The sequence below is a fragment of the Acipenser ruthenus genome, chromosome 13 (assembly GCF_902713425.1).
Source record: "Acipenser ruthenus chromosome 13, fAciRut3.2 maternal haplotype, whole genome shotgun sequence".
In the NCBI taxonomy this organism is placed as follows: domain Eukaryota; kingdom Metazoa; phylum Chordata; class Actinopteri; order Acipenseriformes; family Acipenseridae; genus Acipenser; species Acipenser ruthenus.
This window is the reverse complement of record NC_081201.1, coordinates 21,951,121-21,965,280: the sequence shown is the minus strand read 5'-3', so window position 1 is coordinate 21,965,280 and position 14,160 is coordinate 21,951,121. Positions and strand designations below refer to the sequence as shown.

Below are 14,160 nucleotides of genomic sequence, written 5' to 3'. Positions count from 1 at the left end.
ATGCATCAGAGGTCACCATTAACAAGTCAAGGCTTCATCATCTTTTATGAAACATCAACACAAATGTCATGTTCTGGTCGCTGTTTGATTTGTCTCGTGGCAGAAAAGGCGGCCCTCTTACTACTGTTTTTTGAATTAAAGATGTTGGGAGTTTAAAAACTTGATTACAATTCCTCTTTTTTGTTACATTGGCAGACAAATTACTACTGTGAATGCACTGAACTAAATTAATAATAATTTGCCTACCTACCTTTTTGAATAAGCTACTAAGTGGTATGCTGATTTAAATAGCAAGAACTCAAAAATACCAGCTATAATTTGTAATACCTTTAAAGTTAGGTAATTGGATTTTTTTTTGGCAGCAAGATGGAAAGACTTGACAGTGCCTTCACGCATACCTCTGCCTTCACGCTTTACAGTACACAGGCTCTTCAACACAGAAGACCCGAAAACATGTCTAGGAAAGACAACTGAAGTCAAACTAGCTAATGTAATATATGAATAGCTATGGCTTTGTAAAATAAATTTCAGTGAAATGGCCACTGCACATCCAATCTACCAGTCACAATTTTGAATCCGTAATATTGTGGTTCAAATTAATTGTACACCAGATGCAATCAGATAAATAACACACATGTCCATTTTTATTTTCTTCAGCTTTTTATGGTCTTTATACAGCGCTTTTTTATTATCATGAAAAGAAGATTACTCTGACCTCCATTCCCAATATGGGCAGACTAGCACCACCATTAGAAATAATGTATAAAGTTTCATCACAATCATACTGTCACCAAGATATGTGTCAAACTGTGAAAGTGTGACATGAAGCTATGACGGAAGCATTGCTGTTGAATTCATAGTGTTTCTTTGGGAAATACATTACCAAGCCCAATGCTTTGTACAGGAATACCTCACCTCCCACATATACCCTCGTTCATCCGAACCAGTTGGGATCTGACCCGGTTCACATTAGCAATTTGCATACATGGGTTACTATATGTGTTCCATAGTAACTGATCGTAATCTGTACCAATACAAAAAAACACCTTATATTTGTTTTATGTTTTTTGATTCTCTCCTAAATTTCATAAAAAAACAAAAAATCAACAGGAGCAGTTGTAAATGTTTAATACACTCATCATATAGTTGTGATATTGGGATTTGGTTTCTACTGCTACCAGTATTGTATTATAGGATGGCGAAATCCTGTGTATGTGGGAATGGTGGTACAAGTAGAACTGAACAAACCGTTTGTTTAAGCAATACAAGTGAATAACCCACACAGACATTTGCCATCGTATATCTCTATTATACACAGCTTTATTGTTAATATTCAAGTTAATAAAAAAAAAGCTATATTTGTTTTCTATCCAACCATTGTTTAGGCCATCGTCATTTCCATTGAAAAGAGCAAAAAGATTGATGAAGAGAATACCATTAAAGTGGCTGAGGTTGGTATGGTATCGCTGTTTTGCATTTGAATTGAATTCCGAGAAGTGCTTCAGGTCTGTATTTTTTTGTTAAGCAGGTGATGTAAACCTACCCAATACTGCAAATAAAGAATGGCAGAACAGGTAAGATAAATTCTAAGGTGAAAATGCAAAGTGCAAAGTCTGTGTTGATTCTTGCGACGCTGGGTGTGGGACCTTTGCTGTTTGCACTTACTAGCTGTAAATATTTTGAAAGATCCTGATAAGTGAAACTACATACCTGGGTCGTACCCGGGTTGACCTGGGTTCCAGCGACCCACCTCAGGATGTGGGTCGACATGCTTTGAACCATGTTGAGCGAGACAAAATGCAGGACGGCTGTTCGGAAGCCAACAACATAACAAACAGCCACGTCTGCGTGAAGGTTTCACTTCCGCAAGGAACATTTCTGTTTAGCCATATTTTTGTTGCTTGAGACCAGAGTTGTAAAGACTCGAATCGAGTCAGACTCGAGTTGCAATTTTCGGTGCCTTGACTCGAGTCATTGTCATCAAATTAAGAAAAGACTCGACTCAAAAAATGCTCAAAAAATGTGACTCCCGGGCCAAAAGTCTCCACTCAACTTGAGTCCTAGTCTTTATGATAAAATAAATGACACGATCAGTTTCGTTTTCAATAACCGCAACCCTTCTTCTGATGCGTACAAGCCCGGCCTCTTTATGATTGAGAGGATCACGTGACAACATAGAGACAAAGAGAAGAGCGTCAGCAGCATGACAGGTAAATCAAGAGTACCTGCAGCAATAACTATGGAGTAGACAGGGAGAGAAATTCCAAACTAGATAAACAAGGTGTTTAAAATAACAGAAATCGTGCTTGATCGTTTTTATTATTTCTTACCAGGTATCAATAAGAAATTACTTTCTTATTTGGTGGGTCAATCAATAGATTTTTATTTAAGCAAGCTTAAAACTTAAATGTGGTAGAAGAAATAGGGATTTAAGTGTTTATTGCCTGGTTTAATGTATATTGATCTAAAGTTATACTATGTTTAAAAAATAGATATATTGTTTTAGAAAACAAAAAAGAAATGGCAAAAAAGCCATATTTTGCTAAAATTGTTTTTTTAAATCCAAACTACCACTTACGAATCCAAACTCACGTACAAGCTTACAAACTTAAAAAACAAAACATTGTTTTGCTAATTTTAACGTAATAACGCAGTCTTTTATGTTTAGTAGGGTTATTCAAAATACAATTGACCTCTTAGTATTATTGCATTTTAACTACATTGATGATTTTATTTAGACAACCAACTGGGATGTTATTGTGCTAAGTATAGGTGGTTAAAGGGTTTATGGTTTGATATGTTCTGTGTGAAATATTTCCGTTATTTTCTTAAACTTATTAGTGAACAACCCTTTCTTTATCTGAAAATAACGAAAATTACTTATTTTATAACATGCATTATTATGCTAAACTCTTAGCCTTTTTGTAAACTCTTATTTCTTTCTGTAATTAAGAAAATTAGGTTCTGTTTATTTATTTTAAACTGGAGCATACATGTGCGAGTATGCAATGGTTTTAAAACTCTGATTTCGCCTCAGTTGCATTACTTGGACTGTTTCCTTTGTAATTGTTATGCTATAAGGCCTAGAAGCAAGATCTCTAGATCAAATATCAAATGAAATGAAATGACACAATTTCCTTTCATATGGTTAAGGTACCTGAAAAAAAAAAAAAAAAAAAAAAACACTATCAGGGAGTTTCATGGTTGAGAAAAAGTGAAAAACACCATCAGTAAAACTGCCAATAAATGGTCCATCCAACCCAATTGAGCATAGGTAAAAGGGCCTCTGTACGGTCAATAACAAAATCTGCTTTAAAGGCCAAGGAATCCTCTAGGCCAAGGAATCGTGAATTCACTGGAATGGAGAGACAAAACACCGTGGACCTTTAATGGTGAACATCAGTGGGGAAAGTATTACCACATTATTGTGCATCTCAATTTTGTATTTAATTGAAATGTTCTTTTCTTTTGCTAATCTCCTGTAAAATGAATCTGATTAAATCAAACTGTCTCGAACTGTCAGAACTAATGACTCGAATTGACTCGAGCCAGATAGGGGACTCGACTCGAGCTTGGCATGTCAAAGACTTGACTCGAATCGACTCCCAATTTTTGTAACTCGATTACAACACTGCTTGAGACACACCATGAGCCAGATTGCAGGAGGGATGAAGAAACATTTGCTCCAATCAACATTTGGGCCGACGGTTCACTCCAGCGCATTGTGCAGTTGTGTCTGTCACCCAGATCAACCCTGCTTTATCAGTTTGAAATCGCGTAGCCGATCCACATGACACCGGGTGCTGACCCGGGTAGGCTCCGAATAGGGTGGAGCATGCCAGTGTGAAAGGGGCTTAATTTGTATGTGTATAAGTACATGTAGAAAGTAAAGTATTTATATAACGTACCTAACTTGATGAGATTCCTGGGCTCGCGACCAGGTCATCAAGGAATGTTGTCATTTTGCACATTGAAAGTTACTGATGGTAAAGTTCCTGTTTCTTTTGTTTACATTTTTTTTTTCACATTCTGAATGCTTTGTAGATAAATGGCGTCACAATTTTGTAATATTAAGAGTTTTGTTTGACAAAACCTCCTGATAAATAATGTACTGGGGCTTGGGTTGTCCTCGGATCCAGTAAATGTAAATACCAGTGCTGGCCCTGCAACCGTTACCTCGTGTAGCAAATTAATCTATCCATTTCTAGCGCAATTTATTGCACTCACTGATCGCCAGCTTCGATGTACATATAAAAAAACACCGGAATACAAAGACGAGGTAGGTGGGAAGCATCTGAAAAATGTAAAAATGATTGGAGAGTGTACATAATGTTAAATACCACTTCTGGTGGTCTGTGATGTGTAAATTAAACGGGACTCGTGGCACATAGTCAATAGAATTTATAGCAATTTGGTTAAATATGACGGTGTCAGACCAGACTATACACATCATTTCCAAAAGTAGTGTTAAGAAAATTTCCTTTTGGCATATAGTCTGTTGAGATATTAAACCTGGCTGAATAAACCCATATGATAACATGAAATCGATCATTCCCACTGCGGTGCAGTTCACAACTCGGGCAACAAATACAGCCTATTTTTGTTTCACATTAACTTCTGTTACTATATGCAGCTAACCTCTCCAAAAACGTATCATATGGAAATAGGGATATTCCCATATCCCTGGCAACACTGTAGCACAAATGAAAAGTACTAAAACTGTGGTTTTAATGTTTGTTTGTTTTTTTTGTTTGTTTGTTTTAAATGTAGTCATTCCAACCGAGTTAGGAATATTCAATGCCAGATTATTATTATTTTTTTTTTCCTGAACAGTGAACACAAGCAGTAGAATGAGCACGAATTAGAAAGATGTGCATTTACGTGAATGCTAGATGTAGATTCAATTTTTAAATAATGCTGGCTAAAGATTTTGACAAGACAACCGTGCCTTCATAATGCTTAACAGTATTTGTTTCACATAAGAAAGCTGTTTCAGGTAATGGCAGCTTTGAAGGTGATGCTTGGTATTGCATCAAAGGGAGCTGTAATATTAATTTATAAACACACCCTTAATAAAAGAAAACAGATAAAGGGGAAAAATGCAGACTACATACATATCTTATAATAATATACAATGTGGTTTACCCTTTAAGGACCAGGTGATTTTCAGTGTTTTCTGACAGGGAGGAATTCAACCCCCATACACCTGTGTGCCGGCCGGGCTTTCACCAGGCCACACTGTTATATGTAGTATTTCATAATAGAATAAATCTGTTACAGCGCTGACCGACAGCTAATTGAGAGTGACGGATTCATGAGGTGGATAAATCGGTGCAGACTCTATGTACAGTATTATCCTTTTGTTTTCCAGCCGATTCAAAATTATAGAATATTAATTTCAATTTTGAAAGAGTATTCAAATGATGAAAAACCCATGTTTGTCCTGCTGGACTACAATGAATAACTGACTGACGGAAAGACTTGGCAAGGCGACGATCAAGGCTTCTGTCCAGCAGCAGTCAAGAATAGAGAATGATTAGGATGATTGCAAGGACTACGGACACAGAATGGTATGCAGATAATTCTCGTTTACAGAACCAGCAACAGAGCAGAACTTGGCATAAACCAGGCTTTCTGATCATCCGCAGGCTGCAAATCAATCACAGCGCATTGATGGATTTATTCATTTACATCAAACAAGGGGTAATTAGTTACCTCTGAGACTACAAAGTTTACAATGAGACAAGCTGAGTTAGATAACAAATAACATATATCATCCACAATCAACAGAAAACTGCAAACAGCAAACCTATTAAATATAATGTTACAGTGGAATATAAAATACAGACCATATTAACAATTATCCATGACCTAAAGGCCACTCATTTGTGTAGGAGCAGATCTCCAGTAATGATATTTACTCTCTCTCATTCAAATGCTCTTTATTGGCAAGTCATATACGTATTGCCATAGATAATGTAGTATACAGTACTGGAACTAAGTTTGGAAACAAATGATTTACAGCAAAACTAGGGGTGGGGATTGTATTGCCCATTTTTCCTCATTCAGAACTTTTACTGACTAAATATCGTGGTATCCCAATAGATAATCGTCTCCTCTTTAAAAATATGCTATATATTTCAATGAGCAAGACATCTCACAAGTAGAATGGTACCCCAGAATGTTCTCCTTTTAGCAGTACAACGGGATGGGGAGTTTGTTGGTAATTATTATTATTATTATTATTATTATTATTATTATTATTATTAGCATCTTAGCAGATGCGCTTATCCAGGGCGACTTACAATTATTACAAGATATCACATTATTTCACATTATACAGATACCACTTTTTTTTTTTTTTTTTTTTTACATACAATTACCCATTTATAGAGTTGGGTTTTTATTGGAACAATCTAGGTAAAGTACCTTGCTCAAGGGTACAGCAGCAGGGTCCCCCACCTGGGACTGAACCCACGACCCTCCGGTCATGAGTCCGGAGCCCTAACCACTACTCCACACTGCTGCCCTAGTTAACTTCAATCAGGCTACTTACTCACTAAATATCTTCGTATCCCTGTATAGACAACTGTCTCCTCTTTAAAAATATGCTAAGGATTTTAATGAGCAAATCGGTCTCACAAGTTCAGTGGTACCGTAAATATGATTAATTTACTAACAATGCAGAATGACTGGGTGGAACATGTGTTCTCTATACCTTGTATTCCCGTGACCGACCCAGTAAATACAGAAGGATTTTGACCGGAATATGAGCTAGGCTAAGACATTGCAAATGAAATGTAATGTTGATAAATGTAAAGTGTTACAGGGTGGTAATGAGTAGTATAGAGCTAGGACAGACTGACCAAAAGAAAGACCTTAGTGTTGTAATAGACGCATCGCTGCCAGCAACCAGACAGTGCAAAGAAGCAATTAAAAAGGCAAAGAAAATGATTGGTTATTTAGTCATACAAATCAAAAGAGATAATGCTGAGGTTATGTAATGCACTGGTCCTCGCAATACAAAAAATGACATTGTGGCCTTTGAGAGAGTCCAGTGAAAAGCAACCAGTTTAATCCCAAAGTTTAAAGGAATGAGCTAGAAGATAGTTTAAGGAAACTGAATCTATTTACAGTGTCCAAGAACACGTAGTATCAAAAGAGACTTGACTGAAGTCTTTCAAAAGTTAACCCATAGGCAAGACTAGGACCAGAGGACACACTTGGAAACCAATATTGAAAATAAAGAACGGTAAAAACACAACATGCTACGGCTGATGTCATGAAGTGGGTTTCTTTATGATACAGCAGGCAACGCGTGCACTCCAATTGGATAAAAGATCCTCAGCAGTCTAATAGTGTGATAACAACAAAAGTGGTAGTCTCAGCAGCTTATCCCCATTGATATATGCAGCAGAAGACCCATTAAATTATGGCCAGGACATTTAAATCTGGTGATAAGAAGCAGATTGAGCTGTTTAACTACATCTATATAAAACAATCAAACTATACAGATTGGGGCAGTTTCTTCTATTAACCTAGGCTAAAAACAAGCTGTCCAGTACTCTACAGGTATAGCTTATTGGCCACTCAGTGAACACTGGATAAAGACACATTTTTTTTATTTATTTTTTTTAGTTTCAACAATGAAAACAAAAACGCTGCTAATAACAATAATAATCAGTCAACAGTAATTATCAAATAAAAATCAAACAACATCAAAACATGTGCCATTATCAACAACTATTGAAATGTTCAATACAACAGAACCCGGGGTTGCCTTCGCAACCACTGCACATTTTTCTTGTGTCCTTTCTTTTGTTTTCATTTTCGTAGCCGACCCTGCACCTTTGTTGCAGTCTCTGATTCCCTTGTGTTGGAGGGATAGTCACAAATGCATGTACAGGGCTACTTTGCGCAGGCATTGTGATGGATCTAGCTGCCGCAGACGGCTGCTTCATTGCCTTGTACCCAGTGCTGTGTTTTGATAGTATTTCGTCACAGCACTGCCATTTCAAACCAAACAGCTTCCCGTTTGCAGCTGGCTTACCTGTAAAGTAGCTGCATGCTCTTTTGTTTGTACAGTCACAAAGGTAAGTGATTAGCTTTTCGGGAACAAAAGCCAAAAAGCACTCCAATGGAGAACGCAAACTCTCAAGTTCCACGGCAGGGGGGATAAATGTGTAAACAGGTGCAAAATCAAATGATGGAGGACTGGCATCATTGTAGGGATCAATAATAAACACCCAGTCCCCTGCTGTTCTTGGCTCCACATCCTCTTCATCATCATCGCTGAGTGATAAGTCAGCATCACTGTCGCTGGTATCGAAATCCTCCGAACCAACTTCGAAATCTTCATCATACCCGTTGTCGCTCTCCACGTACGTTGCCATGTTTAGCTTTCGCTAAAAACTATATAAACTACAACTAAACAAGTAAAACTAATAATAAAACAAAAAATAATCATTTAAAACACTATATATATGAATGGCTTCCCGCAATATATCTCAGTCTTCTAAACGCCCACAGCTAGATTGGAATTGCTACATGACATGCACTTGGATACAAATGTCAACTGACCGTCCCCCGAGGTTCACTGCACATTCCACAGTACTAGCACTGCCTTAGAGAATTAAACCTGAAACGCTAGACTGAGAAACCGCTCATAGAATAGAATGGGAACCTTGACATACGCAGGTACGGCATGGTACTGTAAGTAGGTTTTCATTTAAAGTACGTGCGTATGTCATGGTGTTGAAGTGGTTAAGTGTTTATTTTCTGTTTTTTTGCAGAAGGCCAAAAATGTGTGTTTATCGGGAACTTTGATTTTTTTTATACCGTCTTAAAAGTTAATTGATCAGTTCCTTCTGGTGTTGGCCAAAAGTACTGTTCTGTAGTTTTGATGTGTTGTTGAATCCTGAGAGTGCTCAAATCAGATAACAGCACAGATGGAAATCAGATGAGGTCCAGGTGTTACAGCGAAACACAGTACACTGCACCATGAACAAAGGGAAATTAATATGTTGTCTCTTGTGTTCCTCTGGGGTTTAGAGGACACTGGTTTATTTTATTAGTGTCGATTAATACATACAACCTAAAACTTCTTTTAATTGTAGTTATGTCCATCAGAAACTTTGAATAGTGCAATGAACAACATCTAACTCACCTTTGATGCCAGAGCTTCAGCACTTTCTCGGCAGGTCTTTTCAATCTCCAGGTGGTTCTGAATAACATTAACTTCTTCCACCACCATGTGCGAAACTGAAAAAAATAAATGCAAAACATTTGTATCATTTTATGCATCAGTCTCCATTCAACAATACAGTAATTTGTCTGTCTGTTTGTCTGTCTGCATTTAAGTCACATTTACATTTTTACATATATCTTAGAGAACCGCCTATTTAATTATGCTGAAATGTGAGAAGGACATTCTTTGGGATAGGACAGGATCTTGACAGTGAATGCAGTTGGCTACACATTTCGAGTGTGGCTGTACTACAGCATAGGAAGGGATTGGGTACTAGGAAGCAGCAGCTATGTTTAATCTAGAATGCAGTACTGAAAAAGATCTGCAAGCAATAAAAAAAATATGAAAACACAAGAGTAACCGGAAACAATGTTATTTCAACGTTGGGGTGTCATTTACTTACATTTGAATAACACACTCTGCTCAATATGGAGGTTTGGCATTTGGAACTGTTATCTTTATAATGTCTTTGCAAACTGTTTTTCTACACTTTTATCACCTTCGTTTTAACCTCTCAGAACACTGTACATGATTTGATTATGGATGTTTGCAAATGGATGTCCTTTATCAGAATCGTGAAATGTAACACAATTGCTGTTTTATCTCCAAACTGGGTTTTTATGGACGTGTGCTGTCTGTATGTCACACTTACATTCTTACAAAAGCACTTATTCAAGTGATGAAACCCGACTAGGACATTAAGTTAGTGAGAATAATAGAGATAATAGAGTGCATATGGAGGTCTGTTTGTTTGTCTGTATATACACACTTGTACATGCGCATATAGTGCATGTAAATTGTGTTAAACTACTGTTTCATGTTACTGATGTTCTAGTGAGTTCAGTACATAGTTGTTTATTCTTCATTCGTAAATTTAAATAACAAAAGAAAAGCTGTGCTGGTTCACATACAAGAGTTACAACACATTTTTTACAGCTCAGGTTTCTAAAGTTTTTCGAAAATATTTCTATGAGCATGTCTGCGGTAATGGTTCAACTTAAAGAAGTATACATACAATCCATACTTTGGACAACCAAAAATAAATACTATATTTGCTGGTTTCACAGAATAAAGGTAACACAGTAGTCTAAAATGAAGTTTAAACACAGCTGATTCATCAACTCCAATTAGCTGTAATCTTGGATTACCTTACCTACATTAACACGAAGTAGTCAAAGATTAGTGCTAATTGGGGTCTGTGAAACCAGCCATGAATGTCAAGGGTTTTTCCCTAAATGTTTAAGCATTGTCATAGATGTCCGACACAGGTTAGGTCCAGTGTTTATTATACGTGCGTGCCATGTAAAGCAAGTCTTTTCCATATACAAATAAATGTCCACAATATGTTATATTTTGTGGTCTGTGTAGTCCAGTGGTTAAAGAAAAGGGTTTGTAACCAGGAGGTCCCCGGTTCAAATCCCACCTCAGCCACCGACTCATTGTGTGACCCTGAGCAAGTCACTTAACCTCCTTGTGCTCCGGCTTTCGGGTGAGACGTAATTGTAAGTGACTTTGCAGCTGATGCATAGTTCACACACCCTAGTCTCTGTAAGTCGCCTTAGATAAAGGCGTCTGCTAAATAAACAAATAATAATAATATTTGAATCCCATTTCTAATAGAAGTCTTGAAAGCAACCATCCGTTATTAGTTCGACAGCTAGAGTCAAACTTCACATATGGAATCAAATACAATACAAAGCTTGAAAACATTAGCTTTTAAAAAAGTACAACATTCTTGAATATCATGTAGGTTGTCATATTTTCTCTCTCGAATGCAAAACACTGAAGATGAGACATTTAGCAGGAGATCAATTCAAGCTGCCTGTCAAAAGCTGGACTTGAACATGCTGATATTTGATGCACAGTGTCACCACTGTAGCATGCCAGTGTGTTGACTTTCTATTATATATATATATATATATATATATATATATATATATATATATATATATATATATATAAATGGGGAATAACAGACCAGGAGAAACCTTCAAACACAAAAGCATTTTGTATATGGTAGGAAAACTGTTAACTGTCACAAAGTCCTTTTGGGGTTGCCTAAATAAACCTTGCTTGTTTTTGTTTGGAAACATTAACAGCTTTATTTAATTTTTTTAACCATGTGGTTCAACGATTTAAAAAGAACAAATCAAATGAAAACCCGATTAGATGGACTGGTAACCAAGGCATTCAAATAAATACCACAACTAGCCCCCCTTAAATTTGGGGAGACTAGTTGTCATATTTGTATGGCTGCTTCCGGTTATTTACTTCCTGTACTGTAGGTCTCATCGTCTGACTGCAGTTAGCTGGATAAAAAAAAGGAAGTGTAATCAAAGAGCCAAGAGAGGAACCAACTACACAAATGAGGAACACGCGATAATGTTAATTCAAGGTTATTGTGTCATTAGCTTGAATTTGAATAACAAAGGTTGCTCAGTATGGATGTTTGAGACGTGTGAATGTTAAGCACATCCTGAAGTTTAAAGTGTTACAGAACACCCTACAAAGTTTACAAGATAAGCATTGTGTTACCTTTGCTGTGTCCCGTGTTGTCTGCATCACAGCGTTCTATTTAACGTATTGTTGACTTTTTAAAACTATTTCATCACCACCCATCATGGGTCATGAATCGACTGGGCAAAACATTTCTCAACATTTACTTTGGAGCTTTTGCTGGGAGAAAAAAAAGATGTCAAAGTATTGTAGTGTATCCAGATTACAGTCCATCCTGCAACAATGTAAACCCAACTGTATAATTGTGTAATTGTATGTAAATATAATAATAATAATAATAATAATAATAATAATAATAATAATAATAATAATAATAATGTGATATCTGTATAACGTGAAATAATGTATAATGTGATATCTTGTAACAACTGTAAGTCGCCCTGGATAAGGGTGTCTGCTAAGAAATATATAATAATGTAGTGTTTACCCTGTTCCCACAATACCACTCATTTCAATCAGAGCACTGCGATGTTTGGCAAACATTCCACAGGAAAAGTTGAAAAAAAGTAATTCTCTGGTTTATTTATCTATGTGTGAATAAAAAATTATCAAAATGATCAGGAATGTGTTGGAATTTGTTTCGATATGGACAACATGGGATACTGCAAAGGTAAAGTGATGTGCTTGTTCTAAACAAGCGGTTCTGTAACACTAATATTAACAATATTTCAACTGATAATTGGTGTTTGCAAATCAGTGTCCTTTTGTGGTTTGAAAAATCAGAAAGTAGTTCTCTCTTTTGGAGCATGACGATCAAAATTCATAAAGCAGCACCAAATGACCCTAACCTTGACATCCTTGGCAGTTGTAATCATAAGCTGCAGTAGACATGGACTAACTTGATACCACTTAACTAATTAGCAGTTACAGTCAACAACAAAAACATGAATCAACATGGTTATTACAACTGGCACCCCTGAGAGGCATCTAATTATAACTTGATGAGCCTGATCTTTGCATTATCAAAAGTTGCCACAGCATCCCAGCAGAGACTAAAAGCTTCAGAGGGCACGGACTGTCTTAATACCACCCGCGTCCCCCTCCCTTCCTACCCCCAAATTATTCACTGTCTTTGTGGTGCCCAGCAATCTCGTTGGCAGGGCCACCTTGCACTAAATTAAATGTTAAGTGTAATTACTGGTAGGCATGGTAAATAAACAGGATTGGAAGTGAAAATTGTACAAGTGCGCACGCCACAATCTGACACATTGGAAGTGGCAGTCTTAATTGTGAGTTTCTTTGACTGCTCGAGATCATTTCAACCAGGATTCTCCGAGGACAGTGATTATAACTGTGGGGACAGCCACTGTAATGCTATCAGAGCCACTGACAGCGCAGTGAATTAAATTGTATCTGCTGTTTTGCTGAAGCCTTGATGAGAGGTACAGATGCCTTAGTGGTCTTATCATTATAACACAATGGTCATGTTGTCATCAACCTTGCCATCGCCAATTGAAAAGACATGATTGTGTGTTGAAGCTTTTTTTCTGTCGTTTGCACTGAATAGAAGCAATTTTCCAAGAGCTATGAAATCACGTAATAGGTCCTAAAATGCAGCTGCTTGGCATACAAACGGAGGCCCTATTAAAGTGGAATTGCACACAATATGTGTTTATGCCAGATGAACAAATGGAAGCTGAGTAGAGGCCAAGTTTATTCAAAGACACAAAGCCTGTGTACTACTTCATTAAAATAACTACCTTCTTATATTGTACCTTAACTAAAGCAAGGCATTGTCACGACAAACAAACCAAAAAAAAAAATGAATCCTTCTTTACTTTCTTTTAGTGTTACTACAAGATTTCTCCCTGCGACAAAGACTGTGTTTAAACGCAGCTAAATTTATCAAAACATTTGGATGGGAGCACAATTCAAATTGCGTGCATATTGCATTTTCTAAAGCGCATGCAATGTAAGAATTCTTTTATTTTTTAATATGGGGGAGGGGCGGGGTGGTTGCTTTCAAACAGAAATATCTGTAGGGCAACAGTAACACATTATTTGGAAAAGCTTTATGCATTTTGAGAATGTAAATGTCAATGAAAGGAAAAAAGAATAAAGAGAAACTTTAAAACAAAGCCTAAACTGAAGCATACATGAAAGGCAGTCTTCAACAATTGCAAAACAAGGAAAACATTTAAATAAATAAATAAGATATGCTTAATATACTTGGCTATATTCATTAATCTGAAACAGTGGTGAATGTAAATACAACTGTCATTTAAATCATTAAAATAAATAGAGACTAACATGCACTGTTGGAAGTATGAGCTAGCAGTAATTATTTAAACAGTGGTGCTATTTAGGTATGCTACTTTTTAGATACAAGGTTCCACATTGTGTGAGTTTTTCATGTAAACCTTAAAATGGCGATAATCCATAAGATTTACTGGAAT

At 36.7% G+C, this 14,160-nt stretch overlaps 1 protein-coding gene across 1 annotated transcript in view; it reads right to left on the bottom strand.

Moving 5' to 3' along the window:
* LOC117418107 (shootin-1) overlaps positions 1 to 14,160 on the bottom strand; it is a 62,426-nt gene that overhangs the window by 37,546 nt on the left and 10,720 nt on the right. Inside the window, 1 exon segment of the mRNA XM_034030711.3 lies at positions 9,167 to 9,261. Coding sequence (XP_033886602.3) covers positions 9,167 to 9,261 — 95 coding nt within the window.